Below are 24,676 nucleotides of genomic sequence, written 5' to 3'. Positions count from 1 at the left end.
ATGAAAGATGATACAGATGTCAAAATGCTCAAGTAAAGTACAAGTACTTCAAAACTGTACTTAGGTACAGCACTTAAAGTAAGTACATGTATTTAGTTACTGTCCATTAGTGGTTCTAAAGAAGATAAATGTAAAAATGTAGTGATGTTTGGGATTTTTTGTATTTAGGATTTTTTTTTAGTTTGCCCTAATTTTGGACCATGTAGGCTACATTAATGACTTAAGAGGACAAACAAGACTGTATCACAATGTAATCATGTGACGGACCAGAAAAAAAATACAGCCTATTATTTTTATGCTGCTTTGTCAATTAAAATTAAATTGAGGCCTTTAAAATAATGGAATTCATGAAATGTAATGTAATGTAATTTGCAGGATATATGAGCCAGTTGATCTTTTATGTCTTTGGCCACTTCTTACCCATGTTTGCACGTGTGTTTACAGTAGACAACACGGACAACTAATGAGGGAAAAGAAGGCTAATTTAATTAAAAATGTAACATGCTGCAACATAAGGACATTGTGGGCTGCAGCCACAGATGGGATCCTCATAAAGAACACAATGCAGTTGATCCCTGGCTCCCATGTTGAAGCAGTAATTTGATAGTTGCTTGTTCCTGCTGAAGGAGAGCCTTGACAACATCAGCCGGCACAACATCCTTCCGTTCCTGCAGAACATCCGAGGAAACTTGTTTCTTTGTGACAGTGGACTTCAATTTCGGCAATGAGAAAAGCTTTGCGTAGGAGATAAGCGTGCAGGGACGACGCCTGAAACCACCTGTGGGCTCAGTCTAATTAGAGGAAGCCTCGTTGTCTCTGCAGCAATGGTGTGTTTTTTGGCGCTGTGGATGGGAATTCTTCTCCAGTTTTGTCGTGCAACGATTTACACCAACGACTGGGCGATAAGGATAAGAGGGGACCGTGAGTCTGTCAACGGGACAGCAGATAAATATGGATTTACTAATATGGGTCAGGTAAGTGTCATCCAACATGAAGCACCAGACAAGGACCCACCGAGCATGTGCAGCCTTGATCTCAATTGGGGTCTTTATAGTTGTTGTTTTTTTTATCATATTTTGACGTTTGAAATTCCTGTTAGTCACTCACTGTTCATGTCGGGTTATTATAGGGACGCTCAGAGTGTAGGCCTGTCAGTCCACAAGCTTCAGGCCTCATCCCATTGAAGGACTTTGAGCTACAGCAAAACTAATGACAAACAAATCCAGACAAAATCCATCGTAGCCTACAGAATGATTGTTGTTGCAAAATAATGCCTCATATCTTTAGAACAAATCTTCTCTTGCTCAGCACTGCAAATATAAGTTACTATCTAATAACCAGACTGCTAATTACATCTGTAATGTCATATAGAACAATATGATTGCAAATTTCCAACTGGAGTAGGAACATAAATAGTATTATATTTAAGATGAAGTGCAGTAGAGGAATAGAAAAGAATGGACAATACTTTTTTCTACTATTTATGTGCAAAAGACAGAAATTTGTATTGTATTGTGCTAATAATAATGGTACATTAAAACTTACATCTCATCTAGACAGGACACATTAAAACACAGTTACATAAAAACACAATGCACAATAGAAGCTATATTAAAAGGAGCACCAGGTCCTCCACGATGAGGACTGAATTGAAGTTAAATAAAATATGCATGGCTACCTATTCTTGCCTTGAAGAAGATTTTGCACAGATTTGAGTGCTTTTTTAAATTAAATATATAAGATGCTGAGGTAGCAAGCTGACTTGAGAAAGTGTCTGTCCTTACGAATTAAGATATTTTATGGCAACAGCGACAAACGATTTTCTATAGATGTATTGGAATTTTGTAAAGCAATTCACTGCCTGCCATCTGCTTGGCAGAAGCTAGAGTAATGTTTAATTAATTTCTGTACAAGATTTAAGAAAATCATGATAATTTATGACAGTCAAAAGTCGTTTTTGGAGCTGCCGTAGATGATTATGTCTCAAAATGATTAAGATGGTAATAAGCCTAACTGGTAGAGGTAGCGCTAAACTGCCATTAAGCTACTGCAGAATGAAGTTAAAATGTTAGCCTTAGTATGGGCACCAAAAGTTTTTGCTTTGGAGGACTCCAAGAGAACTTTTATATTAGAAGTCAGCAGTTGCTCATCTACATTACAAGCCTGCAGAGATGTTCATCAGTGTGTGAGACGGATACCAAGCTTTTTCACATTTTGTTCTCTCACCTCTTGCCTTTATTTCATTATTATAACCCCCCTGACTATATAAAGTAATATTAATTATCCAAACAGTTAAAGCTCAAAGAACCAAGATCCAGCACTTTATTGCCATCCAATCGTGGTCGCAAAGTGTTTAATCCAAAGAAATTTTAAGAAATAGAATCAGTCGGACCACAGATGTCCATACACCCACAGAATGACCAAATACAAACTAAATCAATAAATAATAAAGCAAATAAATAAAACAGAGTGAGGTATAGAGGCCCGGCCCATACGAGTCTACACAATGTACTCCCTGAGGAGAGGTGCTGTAATGAAAGTTGCAGGTCTTGGGTCCATGTTTCACTATAGGTGATATGAGACCCTTTTGATAATTACCTTTATATTGCTGAGGTCAAAAGCTAATTTCACAACAGAACCATTAGGGAATAAATTAGGATCATAATTTATTCTAGTCAGTCACAGAAAATAAGTAACCTATGACACCATTTTATATTAAACAAAAATTAGCTACAGCTCCTTTTCTTATACATTAGAAAAATCTGTTTACGTCATGGCATTATGGACACACACACACACACACACACACACACACGAGCAGCAGTGTGGCTGGAGTCTTGTGGCTCAGGTTGCTGTTGCCTGAAAAACTATCACAGGTGTAAGGTAACGGCCTTAATGAAACACACCAAAGGCAGCTTCATAATTGATCAGCTGTTTATTACAGTGACGGAGCAGGACGAGCAACACACCTGCACCTGAAAACATATTAATTTAGAGGATTTGATGTCTGTTTTACTAGATTGGAGACCTGAAGAGTCATTACAGTTTCCGTCACCACGAGACGCCGCAGAGGTCCACTGTGCCCAATAACGAGGTGGCTATCAGCGTCGCCAAGGAGACCAAGGTATAGTAATGGGATATGAGGAGACTCTGCTGGATTATTAATCAGCGGCGTGTCCCCTCCCTCCCCCCAAACGCATAAGCTCACACATGTTCATGTACTGGCCCCGTCTACACACTCATCCCCTCGCACAACCACAAGAGCTCAAGATAAAATGCCCATCTCACACGTTGCATTTAAAGTGTGATTTATTCCAAGTTGGATCTCGTTTTTTTGTAGCTTTTGCCATCGTTTCTACCAGTAATAATAATAACTGTACACACTAAGGTAATTGCTGAGATCTGAGAACATGACATCTCCAAAAGAAGTCAGATGATTTACAAAAGATAGAAAATTGCCAAAACATTCCTGCTCCGTCAGATCGAGAGCAATACTAGCATGTCTCTAAGTGCTAATGTAACAGCTGCTGATATTTAACAGGTATAATGCTTACCATGTTGACCATGTTAGTTAAGCATGTGGGCGTGTTAACATATGCTAATTAACGCTAAATATAAAGTACAGTTTAGACTGATGAAAATTAAGTTAATTGTGCAGAATTTTGGTCGAGCAAAGTATTGGACAAATTAAAAAGTACCTGATGATGGTGCAAGATAAATAGTGAGAGGATCACCAAAGTCATTGCAATTCATCCTAAAGGGTGTGGACCAGATTTGTGGCAATCCATCTAATAGTTGCTGAGATATTTTGGTCTGAATCAAAGTGGTCCAACTCAGGCTGAGCCATGCAGCTATACATGTCCATGTCTGTACCAGTACCCTGTGTGTTCCTTCTAAGGTGGAATGGCTCCAACAGCAAGTGGTCCAGAGAAGAGTAAAAAGGAACTCCGGAGCCAGTCACATCTACTCCACTGACCAGACCGAACACATTCCCACTGCTCGTTCTCAGTTTAACCGCACCCAGACACTGCCCTATAACAATTCATTTTGGAACAACCTCTGGTACATTGTGAGTCTGATTTATTCAATTGTTTTGTCCTTTACTAAGCTAAAGTCTGAAACACCGACACATAAACCCAGACCAACAGAACCTAGAATATACCCTGATTAATTCTTTACTCCCAGGGGCTAAATTGAATGTCTCACTATTTGCTCCACAGCACTGCAGTGACGAGTCCAAAGGCTGCCAGTCTTGTATGAACATTGCGGGGGCCTGGAGGAGAGGGTACACCGGGAAGGGTGTGGTGCTGTCTGTCCTAGATGATGGCATTGAGAGAGAGCATCCGGATCTGAAGCCAAATTATGTAAGTGCCCTGGGATGGGACACTGTTCTCGGGAAGGGGACATTAATCATAAGCTATTTGGCAGAGCTCTTAGTGTAAGCGCGCAGAGCTGAGACAGATATTGCAGGCAGAGCTTTTGGGCCAAAGGTTTCGGAAAGAGCGGCCAACAGTATTGGAATGGACATTAAACGTCTGATCCACTTAACCGCGGAGTGGACTGGTGAATAATGCTCTTTGTGATTTGTCTGATGAAACGGAGACAGATAGCCACCGGCATCTCATAATGTGCTGCTACTTACTATCCATCTGATTCAGGATCCTCTGGCCAGTTATGATGTGAACGGACAAGACGAAGATCCTTCTCCGAATAATTCCAACAATGCTTCCAACTAGTGAGTACTTGTTATTCCTAGATACCTCTTTGCAACTGTTTTGCAGTTTCCTTTTCCTCGTCACGATTCTAACTTTTAATTAATGCATGCTTTTCTTTCCACGTTTCAGTAATTACATGCACATATGGATATGCAAATCCCCCAGTCTGAATTCTGTCTTCTCACTGGTTTGATGTAACGGAAATAGCCCATCGTCTCCTCATGCATATGCATCTAACCTCATGTTCTGATGTTCTCCTCCTTTTCTCTGAAGCCATGGGACACAGTGTGCAGGGACGGTTGCTGCGGCTGCAAATAACTCTCATTGCACGGTTGGAGTCTCTTTCCACGCGCGGATAGGTGGTGAGTCCAAGTGATGGCATGAAAACTGGAATGGGGAAGGAGTTTTGGAGCTTAAAGTTTTGTATGGTTTCAAACACTTGCTCTACCTGTAGGCATCCGTATGCTGGATGGCGATGTGACAGACATTGTGGAGGCCCAATCCCTGAGCTTCAGACCACAGCATATTGATATCTACTTAGCTAGCTGGGGGCCAGAAGATGACGGGGCCACTTTGGAGGGACCCGGGGCTCTTACTCGACTTGCTTTACAGAATGGCATCAAAACAGTGAGAAAGAGAGTTTGTTTATGAATAAGGCTTGTTGGTTGCATGTGTTTGTTTATGTCTGTGTCCTACCTGAGGCAGTATATTTACTTCAAGGGCATATCTTTTCCTTCTCATCAATGTGTAAATATCATTAATAAATGAATCACCTCTGTCTGCTTCCCCCAATTAATCTCAGGGCCGGCACGGGAGGGGCTCTGTCTTTGTCTGGGCGTCAGGGTACGGAGGGCAAAGAGGGGACCACTGCTCCTGTGACGGCTACAGCAGCAGTATCTACACTGTCTCTATCAGCAGCAGCACTCGGCGTGGAAGCCAGCCAGATTACCTGGAGCAGTGCTCCTCCACACTTGCGACAGCTTACACTGGAGGGGAGACGGAGGAGATGGTGAGTAGAGGCTGTGAGTAACGTGTTAAGTACCAAAAGGGCCATGCTGTGCCGAGATGGGTCTGTAGGGGTAATGGAGGCACGGTTGTGTTGAGGTGTTCACTTCATCTAAATCAAGGTGTTTATGATCCACAGAATAACACCGTCTCCTTCTCAGTCACCGGTTCCAAGCACACTCTGTACATTGCTTCTTTACTATAATCAATCCATTACGGGTGGAGTTGCCAAGATTTAAAAACTAAAAAGAAGCATTTTTCTCACTTGAGACCATCACCCCAAATATCAATTATTTACTTAACTAGATTTCACGAGAGGTTTGTATGTGTATTTTATGTTTTAAATGCAACAGGATCATTTTCAAGATGTTTCCTGGAGAGAATCTTTTTTATTTTTTTTTTTTTTTTTTTAAGGAATTATAAGGTTCAAGAACTGTATGTCCTACACATCCTGGAAGTATTTTAGTCTGCACAGCAAACATGTGAAACTGTCAACAGACGAGCACACAATGCAAACATGTATATATATAAAAATAATAATATTTCCAATAATACATGAATAATTTATTTACTTGGGTTTAAAAGGAGCCTCACGGCCCTTTTTGTTTTCGTTATAATTGTACATCAAGGTACACATTACTGACATCACACCTTTGAATTTGAATGATGAGGGTCACAGCTGTGATTTACTGGAAAAATGAGAATCAAAAATATCAGAACTTTGGGTCAAGTCTGTCCATCCAAGACCAACTGGAGCTATGACTGGCTCACATCAGTTCAACTTCCTTTTCTTTTTCTGCAGAGCTAAACACAGACTATGGAATAAATGATGTAATGTGTTGTGTTATGATATTCGTGTTGTTGCTTCCAAGACACTGAGGGCGTAGCAGCCACCCTCCCAGAAGCTTGGAGTCTGGAGGAGCATTTCTGCTTAAAAAGACAACAAATCTGAAAATCACTTACATTATTTTTGATGATGATACGTATGTGTAACTGTGGTTGGACAAACAATCCAGCTGCTTAAAGCCAAAAAATACACATTTTCTGTGGAGCAGTGTTTGGGGCGAGCAAGCAACAACTTCGGCAGTTGAGTGTTATCGGCCGAGACACCTGTCAATCAAATGAACTTTCTTTCTGGTAGAACAATAATTTGAAAATCCACAAACAGTGAAATTTGCTAGACGCTGTAAGAAGGGTCTATAATCTAGAATAAAATAAGAATATTAACAATAAACATTATCTGGAAATTGGCATTGTCCTATTCATTTCAAAAGAAGTATTTTGAAGCCTATTGTTCATTTGCACTAGAAACCTTAGGAGGAGCTGCATTGTAAAGCACCTCAGCAGTTGCAGCGTGTCTAATTATACAGTAAGAAGCTTTGTAAACATCCTGAAAGCCAAAGACTCGAGAGGCCTTCCGTAGCATGCCAGCATAGACAATATGGCCAAATGACAGGCTTCCTAAAGTAGGAAGAGATACCCTCCTGTGGAATACATAATTACCTACTTCTGCTTTTTTCTTTTGATTGATTGGCAGTAATCTTTGTGTTTTGCACAACAACCCACCAGGGAAGAAAATAACGTAATTATTCAGTATGTAATTATTTTGGCATTAAGGCATTTTGAAAACATATCAATAAAACGAGTAGCACCTGCACATTGACTCCACATATTCACCATAACATAACATTCGGTACAGCCCAATGGTAGATAAATGTATGTCTGTATATCCTATCACTCCACTACAATGTAAGTTTACTCCATTAAGGCCAAGTTTTGTGGAATGGCAAGTGAATATTGTTAAAGATGTAAAAGATCTGGTGTCCTCGACAGGTAACGTTGGGTCCACAGCAGAGCTGCAGCTGGGCTAAATCGGAGACTTCACTCTCCGCCTCCATGGCTGCAGGCGTCATCGCTCTGGCTTTGGAAGCCAAGTAAGCAGCTCTTACACGCACATGCACGCGCACATGCACAATACATGCAGGCGCCATTAATTGCTTTGATCGGGTGATGAGATGTGTTTTCTCCGTTTGACCTTTTCTCAGCCCTTTACTAACCTGGAGGGATGTGCAGCACATTATTGTCCGGACATCAAAACCTCATCATCTTCTTGCTCCTGACTGGAGCTTTAATGGAGCTGGATACAAAGGTAGTCCCACTGGACTTCTGCTAAATTTCTAATTCTACACAGTTTTTATTTATTTTTTTATTGTAGCATTAGCAAGCAGTTTGGAGAAAATGAATAATTACATGATCGCTTTTGAATCATCTCAAAACTAATAATGAAGAAGATGAGCAAAGATACATTCAGCTTGATAAGCATATTTTGTAAATGTTCTCTCTGTTCTTTTTTGGGAAACTATCAAGCAGCGAGCATACAAACTAATGAGATACTGTGAGCAGAACAGTAATAAACGCCTACAAAGTCCCAGGAGTGTGTGATGTTTTTTTATAAGCTACAGCGCCTTTTATGCCCCAGCTAATGTGGTATATGTGTGCGTGTGTGTGTGTGTGTGTGTGTGTGTGTGTGTGTGTCAGTGAGCCACCTGTATGGCTTTGGCCTGCTGGATGCTGAGAGCATGGTGAAGGAGGCCGAGCGTTGGAAACAAGTCCCCACACAGCACGAGTGTGTGGAGGAGGCTCCCATCCAGCTGAGCAGGTATCACACCGACTGCTCTGCATCTCCGCTTTGAGTCAGGGCTTCCCTTGATTCCTCCCCTTTATCACACTTTATCTATTTCTGTCTCAGTTCACACATGGATTTCTTTCACATTGATTCTCGCATACTTTGATTTTTTTAATTTCCTTTTTTACTTCTCCTTTCCTTGTTTCCCTTTTTTCTGCCTCCGCTCTTATCTCTGCCACTCACTGTGTGTCTTTATTCTTTTCCTGTCTCCGTCTCATGACAGAACTATTCATCCAGGCTCGCCGCTGATGTCTGTGTTTGAGAGCGCAGGCTGCTCTAGCGAGCCCTTGCAGCACGTTGTTTATGTGGAGCATGTCGTCGTCCGTGTAACCATCACTCACAGCCGTCGCGGGGACCTTTCCATTACTCTCGCGTCACCTTCAGGCACCGTGTCGCAGTTGCTAGCTAACAGGTAACTAGAGCAGTGCTCAATCACGGACCCGATGTGTGGGAAATATTATTTCTATCCTATTTACTACATGCAGTTTCTTACTTTCGACAAACTGCAATGTAAAAAATACAGCATGTAGCAAAAAGACTCAGGTGTTGATTACTCTGTGATTTAAAGCACATTTGGGGGAAAAGTAAATATGTACATTTTCTCAAATTCTCTTTTTTAAGCTGAGCTAATCAATACTTTATATTATATTACTACAATAGATGTAGTAGAAGAGGTAGTAGTAGTAGAATTAGCAGCAGCAGCCCCATTTGTAGCAGTAGTAGTATAATTAGCAGCAGTTGTAGCTGTAGTGGTAATACTATTGTGATTATTTAATGTTTTGGTTTAGGCCTCTTGACAACTCACCCGAGGGATTCCAGAACTGGGAATTCATGACAGCTCACAGCTGGGGGGAGCAGGCAGCAGGGGAATGGACTTTGAAAATCCAGGATACTTCCTCTCAGAACAGAGACAACACTGAACTAGGTCTGCTCTTCCTCTTTGTAACATCACAGTATTATGAAATATACACTGAAGTTCAACTTGAACCGCAGCTAAAATACAGTGCAGGCCTCCCGAGAGAGGCCTCTTATCTTGCTCTCTTCCTGTTTCTCTGTTGTTTCACAGGGACGCTAAAGGAGTGGTCCCTGCTGATTTATGGCACTGCAGGGCAGCCTTATCACAGTTATCATGAGCGACGAGCCAGGTCGGCTGAGATGCTGATGGACAGTGACCTCACCGAAGAATACAGCGGTGAGTCATGTGCTCGGCTGGTATTAAGCTGCCCCTTTTCCAAGCTCAGACATCTCAGACAGCAGCTAAATGTTGTTTTTTTGTTAGCTCAGGTAGTTTTTTTAATTTAAATATGCACCTACAGTATATCAGCAGCTAAGAGAATAACGTGTCTGTTGTAGCTATGATGGTGAGTAACTTTGAGTATTTGCCCTTCCAGGACCCTGCGACCCAGAATGCAGTGACGATGGTTGTGAGGGGCCCAGCCCGCAGCAGTGTGTCACGTGTTTACACTTTTTTCTCATGTTCAAGAACAGCACAAGGTTGGCATGATTACACAGCGCAGAGAACAGTCTGTAGATCCAGAATGCAGTATACAGTATTTGATGATACTGCAGAACTTATGACTCGCACATATTGCAAATTTAAAATATTAAGCTGTTGTTTTTTTTCCATGTGTTTATATTGTGGATCAAAATTCCTAACAGAAACATTATGATAATGAAAATGGATCCAGACTGGCATTTTCTTTGGCCCGTGTCCGTCCAATAGGATGTGTGTGTCAGAGTGTCCAAGGGGATTCTGGGGCGACCGCCGGCGTTGTAAGAGGTGCTTTTCCTCCTGCGAGAGCTGCAATGGGAGTCGCAGTGACCAGTGCACTTCCTGTAAACCTCGTCATTACCTAACTGAGGGGACCAATACCTGCACGGCCGCTTGTGGGGATAACTACTACCTCGATCACGGTTGGATTTCTGGCCATTTCTGAACTGTGTTTTGGCACATGTTTTTGTCGTTGTACAGAAGGAATATCCTCCCGTGGACCTTTAAGGATCCATGGCTTACAAAAGAGCTGTTTGGAAACAGCTGCATATGAGCCTGCTAATGAATAGTCAGTTGATGTAACTGCAGTTGAGGGGTGTGTGAGTAAGATTGATTAATCGCCGTGATGTGTATTCCATGTGTATTGTTTAATTTCCCCACAGATGCAAATATGTGCAGAAAGTGCAGTGAAAACTGCTTGAAGTGCACCTCCTACAGCATCTGCACGGAATGCAAACCAGACACGAGGTGAGACAAATTCTCCCGATGATGGTTGAATGAACTGCTCGGTAAACATTGCTCCTTCTCTTCCAGCAGCTGAGAATACTGATTCTCCCCGTTCACAAACGCTCTGCAGCATCATAACAATTAGAAAAAGCGACAATGTTTTTAACTTTTATATTATAATACAATGTGTTCTCCTTCCCTATTCGCACACAGCTCAAAAAGAAAAATATATTTTGATCACAAGAAAACAAAACATCCCTGTCAAATTCACCATATTGTTGGGTTTGAAGATTCCGCAATACTGTGTTCAATGACTCGGTTCATCAAGTACTTGTGGTGGTGTGCTGTGGGTTGGAAAACTACAGTCTAGGCAATGAGTCATCTTCATGGTGTCACATGATTAGCTGTGTGTGTGTGTCACGGTGCCACATGCTCTCTCCGGCCTCTACAGTCTGCAGGGGAATCGGTGCCAGCCGAGCTGCACGGCGGGATTCTACCACGACAAGCAGGAAGGCACATGCAAGCCCTGTTATAAGGCCTGTGCTACCTGTGCAGGTGAGAGCACAGGTCAAGGGTCATGAACTGTATGAAAACCTCTTATAAATTGTCATTAGGGAGTGTTTGCAGTGCTCTTCTGTGTCTTTTATCTATTTAAAAACACATTGTTCCTGCGTCGGGCGACATCAGGTGCAGGTGTTGCGGCATGCAACGGTTGTGCAGAAGGCTTCCTGATGGAGGAGTGGAAGTGTGTGTCCTCCTGCAGTACTGGCTTCTACGCCACGGAGCCAAACCCAGAGATAGCTGATGGGCACAGGATATGTAGGAGGTGAGCTCACTGGTGTGTGTTCAGGTGTGGGTGGTTTGTTTATCTGCAGATGGCAGGCCTTATTCTGGTGTTTGGCTTCTGTGCGTGTGTGTGCGTGTGTGTGTATATTGTGCTCATTTTCATGCTGTTTTTAGTTGTGTGCCTCTATGGGTGTAGTTTGTTTTTCTGTGTGTGTTTTTTGTCATCTGTATGTATGTTTGCGTATACGCATGTCTTCAGTCTCGGCGCTCTCCCCCTCAGGTGTGACGCCAGCTGTCTCACCTGTGTGGCGCCGAGCCGGGGGAACTGCAGCAACTGTTCCAACGGTCACAGCCTGCAGGAGGGAGCGTGTGTTGTTAACACTGTGTGCAGAGACGGTCAGTCAACCATTTACTTCCTCTACCACGTGTTGGCTCACTGCTGCCAGATAATTAAAGCAACACATTCAGTTCTTATTACTTTAACGTCGCAAAAAACAATTATTTTGTTTTTAACTGAAAACAGCTGTTTGATGGGAGTATAAAAGCTGATTTATGGATATTTTATATTTATATATGTGTTATCATTACTCTTCATTCTGAGTCAACCATAAGTCAGTCATGTTTATTTGTAAAAATGTGTAGAGTGAGCTGTTTTGGTGTTTTGTATATGCGCATGCACCCTTTGGTATCTAAGCCTCAGATAATTATTGATTTCTGAGTCGTTCTCTTGCTGCATGTCTATCAGGAGAGTACCAGGACAGTGATGGAAAGTGCCACGCATGTGATGCAACGTGTCTCAAGTGCACAGGGCCGCAAAGAGAAGACTGCATCAGCTGTGGTTCTTCATGGTGGGTTGGTCTTGACTTTTTAGATACAGTGTCAGAGTGGAAATTAAGTCATCCCTCTGAGTGAAAAAATGTTGCTTCACCATGATTTAGAGTCTCAAATAACAATATTTCACCGATCTATTGGTATTCTAAAAATCAAAGCCAGTAAGATGCTGACAATTCTTTATCAATGAAAATGAATTGTGTGTGTTATTATGCCAGTCTTCTCTAATTTTAAACAAAATGTCCAAGAAAATGAAGCGGAGCTGAAATGATCAGTCACTTAATTGACGAGTCGATTCAAAGAAAAATAATTGGCAACTGTAATGAACTATAATAATGATAATTGATGAGTCGTTTCAGTAATTTTTTTCAAGCAAAATTAGTAAAAGACAAATGTTAAACAGGCTCTGGTTCCAGCTTCTTAGGAGGTGAGAGAATTTCTGTTTTTCTAATCACTGTAAACTGAATATCTTTAAGTTTTGGACTTCTGCTCAAACAATCAAGGCATTGGAAGATGTCTCCTTGGGCTCTGAGATTTCACCATTTTTGACTTTTCAAAGACGATTTATTGAGTTTATTGTTATTATTTGACTGTACTGAATATGAATAAGTCATAAAAATGTGTCATCTGTGGTCTGTTGCTTTTTAAATAATTTGACAGAAGAAAAATTAACTAATTGACAATGTATGACAAAAGACAGTAATTCACTGTATACAATGTTAGGGATACGTTAGTGTTGATGATATATTGCTTACCAGCATGTCGATTGTATATCAGAAATTAGATTTCCAAATAATCAGCATCAGTATCCAAAAATCCCCCATTGCTTCGCAGTTCACCCAACCATCCCCTCCCTCTCCTCCCTGTGTCAACACGCTCAGCTTCATCTGTGTAACTCTGCCATATGTTACATGCTGGCGTGTGAATGAGTTCATCTCGTTTGACATAATTAATATCTGTGGTGTTGCAGCTAAAACAAAAAGTGGTTTGGATGTTGTTGTCGGCTGCAGGGCTCTAGATGTCGGCCTCTGTGTGATGGAGTGTGCAAAAGGCAAGTACCAGTCAGGTGGCCAGTGTCATCTGTGTGACCACACCTGTGCCACCTGTGTGGATGCAAGGCCTGCCAGCTGTACCAGCTGTGACACTGGTGAGGACTAAACAGACCCTTTCACTTTCCTAATATAATAAGAGATAAATAGCTTTTTGTTCAAACACATTTATGTGCTAAAAATGTGATTTGGAGACCTATTGGGTCAAAAAACAATCCTAATTCGAGCGGTGAGAGTAAAGTCAAAACCACAAGGCTGTAAAAGCAAAATAATGAGCTGAAAGATGCTAAAATGTTTCATAGAGCTAAGAGGAACTGCAGAGTCAGGTTATTATTTTCTGTGTTCAAGTGAAGTAGAATTATTGATTAGAGCAGATTTAAGAACAACAACTTAAGACTGGCGATAAAAAAATAATAGATTATTTATTTTCTATGAAGCTAAATGACAAACTGAATGTTTTGTGAATAGAAAAAGCTAATAGAATAAAGAGATTATTATGCCTCCGAACTTACCGAATCTGTGTATTTTATCAACTTGACACCAAAATCCAAATGGAACTGTGGAAAACCAAAAGTAATCCTGACTAGAAAGTTCAGCGCCACACATCTTCACACCATGATTGGCTATCTGTCCTCCAGATAAGTTTGGACTGGAGCGATACTTGTACAAAGGCCTGTGTCTGGACGCCTGTCCTGAGGCCTTCTACCACACCGAGGAGAGGAGCTGTGAGCCCTGCTCGGACCACTGCCGGCTCTGCTCGAGCCCCACTCACTGCCTCAAGTGCAGCTCCTCCTCCTACCTCTCTGATGGTGTGTGCGTGAAGCCGGAGTGTGGAGAAGGTAAACAAGGTCACAGCGTTATTTATGAGCTTGGTTTTCTTATACCTGTCCTGCTACAGTGTCAAAGATGACCTTGAAAAGCATCGTCTAGCTCCTGTCCCCTTTGCTGTCTCGCCCTCTCTTTTTTTTCTCGCTGTTTCTTTCTTTTACACTCTTTTCCTTTTCTTTTTTTTCCCCCTCAGGGGAGGTGGAGGATCCAGATTACGACGAGTGCATGGCCTGTGAGGAGGGCTGCAGAAAGTGTGTCTTGTGTAAGTCACTGCTCAGTTGCCGTAATAAAGTTTTGTCGCAATGAAGACCGAGCTTTCCTCCTCGGTGTGTTGCCGACCATGTTCAAGGGTTTCTCCTGGTTCCTGTTTTAAAAGGAGAGTTTCTTTTTGTCTGCTCTCAACAGATAACCCCAGGCATTGCCTTTCCTGCACTGAGGGCTTTTACAAGTAAGGCTGTGTGCCTCACTGTCGCCATGTGTGATCTAGCCTCCCTACACTCGCTCTGCCTGTCAGTTCACTGATGTGCTAGAATGAAAAGAGCCCTTTTTTTGCTGTGAGAGTAGAGTGGATTTGTGTGCGAGTGTGAGTGGAAACCACAGGTATAGACGCAGCTTTTGCTATCAGTTTTCAGGAAGGCTGCTACAAAAACTGCCCGGCTAAGACGTACAGCGTGGACGAGGAGATGAGCTGCGTTCCATGTGATGACAACTGCGTGAGCTGTGATGAACATGAGTGCTACTGGTGTGAGACCAACCTCTTCTTATCAGGTAGAGCTGCCCCGCTTGGTCAAGACAAGAAGGCATGAAGCAGTATTTTCAGTGGTGGAGGAAGTATTCAGATCCTTTACTTAAAACATCAATAGTGCAATATAAGATATTCCATTACACGTAAAAGTCTTAGAATGTGAGTCTTCTATATTATGTTTGATTATTTACTGATACATTATTGTGTAAGTAGCATTTTACTCTTGTAGTTTTTTAATTGTATATACTGTTGGGTAGTTTATACTGTGTAGCATATTTTATAAGATAATCACGTTGTTTTATGTAAAATCTTAATTTCTAAAGTAAATATAGTAGAGTACAAATGTATAGTATTTTCTCCTAAAAGGTAGTGTAATAAGTATAAAGCAGCAGAAAATGGAAATACTCAACTAGAGCACATCAAATTTGTACTTATGTATAGTACTTGAGTAAATGTACTTTGTTATACATGTTGTTATGTTTGCTACAGTATATTTAGGGCAGTTTAAACAATTTTAACTGGGGGGATTGACCTTGTACATTTTGTTCAAATTAATATACTGCTCCAACTTGTTTGGTTTTCTGTATCAGAACCAACTGACAGAGAAGCAGGACTCTGAGAATAATTAGCAATTACAAATCTTTCTGCCACTTCAGCACCACTGGCAGCGCCATGGATTTATCAATACGCGGTGCAGTTAGTGCAGTTAATATAGATTCTAAATTGCACAAACCTCAGCCAGATAAAGTCAATGAGTGAGACAGACTTAACATGTTTAGCTAAATAACCCGTCTGCCCCAGCATCCCTCTGCTACTCGGGGATGGAGAGGGGTAGGTTAACAAGGGGCATGCATTTTGGTCATTTAGCTAACAAGATAATTGCTTATTGACTATATATTATTGTTTTATTAGAACTGATGCAGCGCTTAAATGTTCCAGCAGGTCGAGCTAATTGTATCTCCTCTCTTTACCACTTTATGTTGGGTAATTTAATGTCTGACAATGCATCGTATTTTACGAGATGATTACTCATTTTCAAATATCAATCTTCCAAAGTATTTAGTAACTATAGACGGGACAGATTCACTACCAAAATGCCTTGTCGGCATTATTTCAATGTATTAAAACTGGATTTTGATACAGGTCTTGTAAATAGTCGTTGATGTGTAAAATTGGTGGATATCCCTTTTTAGGTAACATACAAGTAACTTAAATAGTGAATTTGCTCAGTTAATTGGTTTACATACAAAAACAGAGAAAATGTCTATTTTTTCCCAGAGGGGAGATGTGTTTCGGCGTGTCCTGATGGCTTCTATGGTGACGAAGACACCAATGACTGTGAGGAGTGTCACTCAGACTGTGTGACATGTGACGGCCCGGAGCACGATGACTGTCTGTCGTGTGAGGAAGGGAAGATGCTAGAAAACGGGGAGTGTGTATCTGACCATGAGGTCTGTCCCATTAAGACCTTTCGCAGCGGTAAGACTAATACTTATGTATTCCACTAATCCAACTGTCTGCTTATAATGAATCAGGGATTTGGGCACTTTCACAGGGGGCAGAAAAGAAATCTTGGAGGGTAATTGGTCTGTGTGCCGCCGTCCCTGAACCCCGTGCCAACTTAAGTACTCGAAACAGGCAGAACTACTGAGTGTCGGCCAGATACGGACTTTGAAATAATTGATTGTATATGCTGAACATTTAGTTTCCCCCAAGAATTAGTAGGGCAGACCTTTAAACAACATATGCTAATTAGTGCGAGACATCTTAATTATAGGAACTAAAGTAACTAAGAAAAGTACATAGGTTATTACAAAGGTTGAAAGAACTAAAGTTATTATTAAACTTTTAATTTTAGCAACTACAAAACCTTAGATTAAAGCCTCAAACCTCCACACACAATTTGGATTAGCACCGTGTATCAGGATGCAGTAAGGCTTTTCTGTAGTTGTCAGTTGATTTACATTGTGAAGAGTGGGTTTAAGTTAAATGCTGTTGTAGGAAGATTACCATCATGTCTGTACACTAACTATGAAGCTAGCCAGCAGGCAAATGGCTGAGCACAATGACTGAAATCAGGGGAAAACAGCTAGCCTGACTCCGCCCATCCAAAAAAGAGTTACAGCATACTACCCCAGTAAAACAACAACTTATCATCTTTGTTTATGCTGAGCTAGCTAATCACCTGCTGTTTAGCTTCAAGACGTGAGAGTGGTATGAATCTTCTCATCTAACTCTTGACAAGTAGGCGGAAAACTGTTTTTCCCAAACATTTCAAACTATAGCAACGTCTATAAGAAGATTGTGTACCACTATCTGACTGTTCGGGCTCCATCTGTCAGCCAGGACAGTTATTCGTACTATAACTATTGTTTCCCCTTCAGATGATGGAGAGTGTGAGAACTGCCACCAGTCGTGTGAGTCCTGCTCTGGAGAAGAGAAGAACCAGTGTACAAAATGTGCAAAAGGTCAGATTCGATGTTTGGTTGCTTTCAGATCTGAGACAGCAGTTTCATATTTTCGTGGTCCCCCCACAACATATTAATCCATTTTGCAGCGCAGTATTGACGTGTACCCTTTCTTCCTCCTCCAGGGTGGTTTCTGACCACACAGCAAACATGTGTGTTAAAGTGTCCGTGGGGTTTCTTCGCCAGTCGGCTGAGCGGTGTGTGTGAGGCCTGCCCTCAAGGCTGTTTGCAGTGTGTGGACGCTCAGCACTGCACGCGCTGTCAGAACACTCGTAAAGCTCAGTTATTCCTGCAGGCTGGACACTGTGTCCAACAGTGTGTCAGGTCAGGGGTCAACCCTATCCATATGAATTTGATATGTATCTGTTCACGTGCTTTTTACATACTAGGACATGATTGTGCTCCGGCTTTATCCGGAAATTGATTATTCTCCTTTGGAAATACTGTAGGGGTTTTACCCTGGTGGCAAAATCATGTTGAAATCACATCTTTTGAACATCAGGTCAGATGTTTGAGGCACGATATCTAAAGAGCCCCCCCCAAAAAAATGTCAGGAGACGTATTAGCCGACAATGATTCTGACATTCGCCACTTGATGTTTATGTGCCATTAAATTGTGACATCCTTGAGTTTGAAGGAATATCTTGTCCTTGCTGAAGAGGTCCTTGAAGCATCCATTAGCACTGAGATGACTATTTTTGGCCACGAGGGCTTTATTTATTTTTTTAATACTTGCAGCTACCAAGCACCTTTTTTGTTTTAGCAATGCTTAAGTACTACATGATTATCTGGATGAATTATTAGTTGTCATCTGTAGACTAATGTCCTCTTGTTTACCCAAGCAGCAGAACACACATTGATGACAGCATCATTCTTTTTTTCAAATAGTGAAAAAATAAAAAATATATGTCGTCAAGCCTTGATGCCTATTACAAGGAAAACAAATGAATTAATTAAGAGTCTTAATACAACAACAATGTTTATACGTATATCGTTTTTTAAGTAGGAATTTTAAGTGAATGCATCTGTTTAGTGATAACATCTACTTTTTGTCATTTATTCAGCCTGGTTTAACTGAGTATGCATGCATAGTAAGCCCGGTGTACTGTCTTGTGTCCGTGCATGTGTGTCTACTGATGTCTGTCTGACTTCTCACAGGGGTTATCCTGCAGGCCAGGTGTGTCGTGGCTGCGCGCCTGGCTGTGCCTCCTGTGGGAAGAACGCCACCCACTGTCTCAGCTGTGAAGAACCTCTCCTCTTACACAAGCACCAGTGTGTGGACGAGTGTCCTCCGGCGCACACTGTGCATGACAGGGAGTGCCAACACTGCCCCTCAGTCTGCCAGGAGTGCAACCCTCTTGGGCAGTGCACAGGTGCTGAAAGATCTAAATGCTCTCTATTTTGTCTTTGGATAATGTTATCAGTACTAGCAAGTTGGTGTTTATCTTTAGCCACACTAGTGATATGGCTCTAGATGTTGTAATTTTGCTCAGTCAGCTGTATCCCAATGGCTTTGGTGATTCCCTGACTTTCCCTCGAGCGCCACCATTGTGTTGATAGTAAAATAACTCACAACTAATGGATGGATTGCCATGAAAGTTGGCAGGCAATCACGTTGCCCACAGGAGGAATTGTAATTATAACTGATGATCCCTTAACTTTTCCTGCAGCATCATTAACTACTTTGGATTATGACTGAACACCAAAGCAGTGGCATTCCCATCAGCCTCAGCTGTATTTTGTGTTTAGTGCTAATTGGCAAACGTAAGCATGCTTACAAGATGAACAAAGATATTGAAGGTGATAAACATTATACCTGATAATCATCACCAGGATTTAGCTTTGCTAATCTGAACATGTTAGCGTGCCGACAGTTACTCGTAGTCTTGTTCTCCACTAAATGCATTGTGCCCAAATGGCATTGCCAGACATTTTATTTAATCTGCTGTGTACAATTGAGTGTGCTTGTCAAAATGACAACATTTGACGTCCATTTTTCATTCACGTCTTGTCACTTTTTGAGAGCGACTGAAATCCATGCCTGACAGAAAGAGGACTTTCCTTCCTCTTGTTTGCCTCTCCCAAGACTTGAGGGCGCTTCGTATAGTTTCACTGACTTGCACTAAATTGTTCTTCCATGCAGTGCTAAAAGCTGTTCTTTGTGCAGGCTGTGAAGAGTATCACTTTCTTCACGAGGGACTGTGTGTGCTAGACTGTCCCGAGAGGTTCTTTGAGGACAAAGAGCAAAGGGAGTGTTTGCATTGCCACCCTGACTGCTCTTTGTGTGACGGCCCGAACATCAATGACTGTGATGCCTGTATGGACCCCGAGGCCGCGCTGCACAACGGGGCATGCCTGGCAGTATGCCCCTCCAATACTTATAGAGACGCTATGACGGGAGAATGTAAAGGTACAACAGAAAACATACAGCACATTGAATATTGTTTCACTTATTTTATTATACATTTGTACATTCAGAAGTCTTGCCCTTTTGGGTATGACAAAGTCAGAGATGCTCTATTTCTCCTGAAACTTTCTTTTCTGAACATTTAATGTGCTATTGAGAGTCCCTTCATGCATCTTCTCAATTATATTCTCTATTATGCCCGAGTGTGTTTCCTGACTTTTAGCTCAGACTAAAATAGCAACGCTTTTTCAGACGGTTAACAGGCAGCTGTCAAACTTTGAAAACAGAACAGCGATGCCAAAGACAGTCCCTGGAGAAAGACGCACTCTGGTTTTGTTCTTCAAAAACAGAGAGGATGGTGTGTTTCTCCAAGGAAAATGTTGTAGGCGATGCCCACTTTTGTTGCTTCATACAGTAGCTGCCAGCAGTAAGACATTTAAAAGGAAGTGCTGCACTGCACAATGGACAGAGGGTGATTTTTCATCTGAAGTGAAAACAGGCTGCAGAAAGTCTTTTCACAGATCACTCTTCGAGAACCCAATAGGTGGAAATCCGAACAGATAGTTTCACTACAGAAAAAAATTAATAATTCAAATCTTTGAATAGTAATATGTAATGTGTTTTATTACCAAATAGACTACTACCATGTTAGATATCAGATACATTTGATGTTTCATGTGCTTCGCTGTGTGATATAATCCTTTGACTCTGTTACATTCTTACTTGTATTTCCAGACTGTGATGCATCTTGCCTTACCTGCTCCCACGCTGGCTCCTGCACCAGCTGCAGAGAGGGTCAGAGGCTAGAGGGCCACGGCCACTGTGGGCCATCATCCAATAATTGCTCACCTCACCAGTACGCGGACCAGGACGGGGAATGCCATCCGTGTCACAAATATTGCCACCGGTGTTCAGGTCCGGGCAAAACTCACTGTCTGAGCTGCAACCAGAGACATCTCCTGCTCAGTGAGTCGACCTTGGTCTTCGAATTCTCTAAAAATCTGCTGGATAGCTCTTGTTTGTTTAGCCCTCTGATTATGTGTGTTTATGTGTTTGGTACAGATGGCACCTGTGCGGATGAATGCCCCACGGGCTACTATGAAGAGTCGGGGCAGAAATGTGAACCTTGCCATCCTTCCTGTCAGTCCTGCGTTGGAAAGCACAGCCACGAGTGTCTCGCCTGTAAAATCCACTTATTTCGAGAGGGCAAGGAGTGTGTGGAGACCTGCCAGCACAGGTAGTTTAACCTGCTCACCGTCCAGCTGCGCCACTCATCCATCACATTAAGTGCGGTCACACAGTGTTGTCATTAATAAAAGATCGGCCGAGTCACTTAATGTCATTGTGGACACTAAACCGTTGCTTGTCTTCAGTTAGCCGGACAGGGCTGCAGTTTTGGGGATAGAAGCTAATTTAGCTTGAGATTTAAATAGCCCTTCATGTGGCCTGTAAAATGCTAATTAGACTTTATTTTATTTGGGGTGTGGTGATTGAGAGAGTTAAATTAATGGGCTGTTAAATTGAGGTGCAGTTATATCCTCCGGAGGAAACAAAAGGGATACAAAGGTTTGTTATTCCTGTGCCACCCTACATACTTTCAGACCTTCTTGGGAGCAAAGCAGCATATAGCAAATCAGAAAGTATTACTTTGAATTTATGCAGGACCTGTGTCTCACTCTCCTCAGCAAAGGTTTGAAGTGTTTTGTTATGGCTGCGTTTCCTCTCTCGTGGCGTCTTGCTTTCCATCATGTCTGGGTACTTACGGCTGTGCAAAGCTGCAAGTGACTGAGTATCTGTGGAAAGGATGTTCCTTTGAGGACGAACAAAACTCCAATCTCGTCTCCTTTTAATTGAATCTAATCTATCATAACTTTCTCACTATCCATCCGATAGTCACTATGGAAACACAGGCTCAAGGATGTGTGAGAAGTGTGACCCGAGTTGCAGCGAGTGTATCGGGAGCGAGGAGGACAGCTGCCTGAGCTGCGCTCTGGGTCTTATCTACTTGCGGAGAGAAGGCCGTTGCCTCCCCTCGTGCCCTCAGGGATACTACCACGACAGTGCACACAGGACCTGCGATGCCTGCCACGCCAGCTGCAGAACATGCTCGGGTATGAGCGTCGACTCGGCAGTAATTTGATATCATGCAGACAAACATCTGTGGACTGCAGATGTGTAAATGGTAGATTGCTTGGTCTGTGCTATGTTTCAAGAATAATAATGTGATATACAGTACAGGTTCAAATGTACTGCATATGCTACAAAAGAGACATTCATCTTAAAATAATATATTGACATATCAACATACTGTATACCATGAAACAAAATCACCATTCAGTTCACTTGTTAGTATTTCCAGCAGCAGGACGGTGTTTGTTGGATTGACAAAAAAAACAACTAAAAACAACACAGTGCTCTTGTTCATCGTAATGAAAGAACATGTCACCAAGTGCAGTGGTGTGGTTCAATCGATCTCCCTGGTACAGAGGACTACATATCAGGCTTTGGCTAAACAGACAATACTTGATTGCAGGATCAATTGATTGTTGGTTTTGATATTTTCTTGGGATTTGTTGAAAATAAGATAAAAACAGAATATCCCCAGACTTACTCTTTAAGTTGTCATGTGTCTGCAGGCAGAGATTCCCAGTCCTGTGACTCGTGCTACCCTGGATACCTGCTCTCAGATGGCTTGTGTGAGTCCATGTGCGACATAGGCCTGTATCCTGTGATAAAGGTAACCACACTCTTTGACCTTTTTATTTAAAAAAATAAAATCCTTACCCTGTCCTTGCCTCAGCCAAATAATTATTTCTAATATTTTGACCCTGGGTGTCATGCAATGTAATTCAGACAGACTTATAAATCTCCTGGCTCATGCTGTGAGGCAACTGACTGAAAGTGTCTGGCAGGTAGATGTATATTAATTTAGTTAAGCTGAGAGGCAGTGCATCACTTAAATTCAGTTATTTTAGAAAATAAAGTTGTTTACAAATATATTTTGGAGGCAAAGAATCAGTAGTTGTGATTTAAAATGCATGCTGTCGCTGCGAGTCTGGGTAAGTAGTATTTTCAAAAGCAGTCCTTTCTCTTGCCCCTCATCAGAATTCAGACCACGCTTGTGAAGACTGTGACGGATCCTGTATGGAGTGTCGCGGGCCTGGTCCAGCCAACTGCACCATGTGTCCTACTCAGGCCATCTTAGAGGCTGGAGGACGCTGTCTGCTTTGTTGTCGCCATGAGGAGGAGGAGGAGGAGGAGGCGGCCACAGCGGAGCAGCAGGACTGTTGTAACTGCACCGAGACTCGAGGTAGGCTGTAGGTCGGTCTTGCTTGTTGAAAGAAAATGGAGGAGGATGGAGAGGCACATGACTGAGTTTGAAGTCTTTACTGATTCTACAGGGGAATGATCTGTAGATTAAACTTCTCTCTGTCTCCCTTGCAAAGTAGACTTATTAGGGCTGAAACAAAACATCATTTTCATTATTGCTTATCTTCTGCTCATCAAAATTTCCAAGAGCACAAGGTGATATCTTTAAGTTGCTTGTTTTGTCTAAACAGTCCCAAATTGCCAAAAATACAGTGTATGTGCAGTGACGGGTAGCTTAGTGCGTGCTGTAGGTGACTTTTTCTGACATGCTATACTATGACTTTTTTATGACGTACTATTCTACGACTTTATTCCGAAGCCCCGTGTGTCATGCCTGTAGATCTCCCTCTAAGCATTAAGATAGGGTAGTCTTTATGTAGACAGAGGTTGAACCCAGGGGGAACACAGTCTGCAATTCACTTGCTGCTGCTCGTTATGCTTTTCACTGAGTGCATGGAATAACTGAAGTTGACTCAGATGAGCATATAAGTATTTGTATCAGCTCCTTTCTTCTCCCATCTGGATTCAAGCAGCTTGTCAGTGAGAGAGACATATTTACCGGTCTTTGTGGGTTTCTAGGAGAGTGCGTCCTGAGCACCAATTTAGCGTTCAGAAATGAAGAGGAAGAGGAGGCCAGGGGTAATCCGACAATCTTCATCATCGCCGGCATACTGTTGGTGCTGGGACTGGTGGCTGTCGTCTTCATCATCAGGCACTCCCGCTCCAAGAGGGCGCCCCCAGACATCACTCCCCGCGGGTACGAGAAGCTGGGCTCGGGCAGGGGATATGGCGGCGGCTACAGCTCTGCTTCCTCAGCATCTTACAGCGGCCGCACCAGCTCTTCCGGAGGTCAGTTCCAGGAGGCTCAGTTGGTTGACATGTCTGAACGTCGCTCAGGGAGTAAGGGTAATGATGACGACGATGATGACGATGATGATGAGGACATTGTTTACATGGGCCAGGATGGCACCGTGTACAGGAAGTTCCGGTATGGACAGCTGGGAGAGGACAACGACGACGAGTTGGAGTACGATGATGAGAGCTACACGTTCCGGTGAAGTAGAAACATTCCCCCTCTTTCTTTTCATCTGCGCTGTTTATCTCCTCCTTCACTGAATAGGAGTTGAACCAAATTAGACACAAGAAGCTATTTATAATAAGCTACATTTTACAACTATTCATTCACAAAATGTGCTGCAGCAAAATTCAATGCTATTTAATATTCTCATGGATTTTTTTAAATAATTATGCTTGATTTTTTTTTTTCTGGACTGTTTGCAGAATGATGACGTCCAGCATACATAATAAAATGCATCGTGGACATTTACTAGTTTTGACAGTTTAATTAATCATATTATTCATCTTTTGAATTGTTGTTGAATTTGCATTTTAATCTTGACTAATAATGGTATTTCTTTAGCTTTTCCATATTCCCATATGTTTGCTGTCATTGCATTTCAATTTGAAAATGTGTTCTGTTCCAATAAAGTCTTGGAAAAAAAGGAAGATCTAGTACGGAGTAAGCCATACATTTTATACAACAAATCACAATTAAAAATGATGACGTCG

The 24,676-nt window shown here is 42.0% G+C and overlaps 1 protein-coding gene across 1 annotated transcript; it reads left to right on the top strand.

The window, feature by feature from the left end:
* Nucleotides 1-24,613, top strand: pcsk5a (proprotein convertase subtilisin/kexin type 5a). Its single transcript, XM_031860371.1, has 38 exons — nt 1-32; nt 791-974; nt 3,020-3,124; nt 3,899-4,069; nt 4,221-4,364; nt 4,659-4,735; nt 4,989-5,077; nt 5,170-5,342; nt 5,518-5,724; nt 7,554-7,654; nt 7,766-7,869; nt 8,259-8,379; nt 8,630-8,818; nt 9,195-9,331; nt 9,473-9,598; nt 9,798-9,900; nt 10,130-10,320; nt 10,561-10,645; nt 11,076-11,179; nt 11,312-11,450; nt 11,691-11,806; nt 12,156-12,258; nt 13,252-13,388; nt 13,929-14,129; nt 14,312-14,380; nt 14,524-14,566; nt 14,744-14,886; nt 16,142-16,342; nt 17,248-17,331; nt 17,457-17,655; nt 18,490-18,704; nt 19,499-19,741; nt 20,474-20,704; nt 20,801-20,975; nt 21,632-21,849; nt 22,375-22,475; nt 22,844-23,048; nt 23,687-24,613. Exons 1-38 carry the CDS (start codon nt 1-3, stop codon nt 24,163-24,165), a joined length of 5,745 nt encoding a protein of 1,914 aa, XP_031716231.1. The 3' UTR covers nt 24,166-24,613.
* The last annotated feature ends 63 nt before the right edge of the window (nt 24,614-24,676 follow it).

Source organism: Anarrhichthys ocellatus, unplaced genomic scaffold, assembly GCF_004355925.1.
Source record: "Anarrhichthys ocellatus isolate YVR2014 unplaced genomic scaffold, GSC_Weel_1.0 scaffold23, whole genome shotgun sequence".
Lineage (NCBI taxonomy): Eukaryota > Metazoa > Chordata > Actinopteri > Perciformes > Anarhichadidae > Anarrhichthys > Anarrhichthys ocellatus.
The sequence above is the reverse complement of the archived record's forward strand: the minus strand, read 5'-3'. Positions and strand labels throughout refer to the sequence as shown.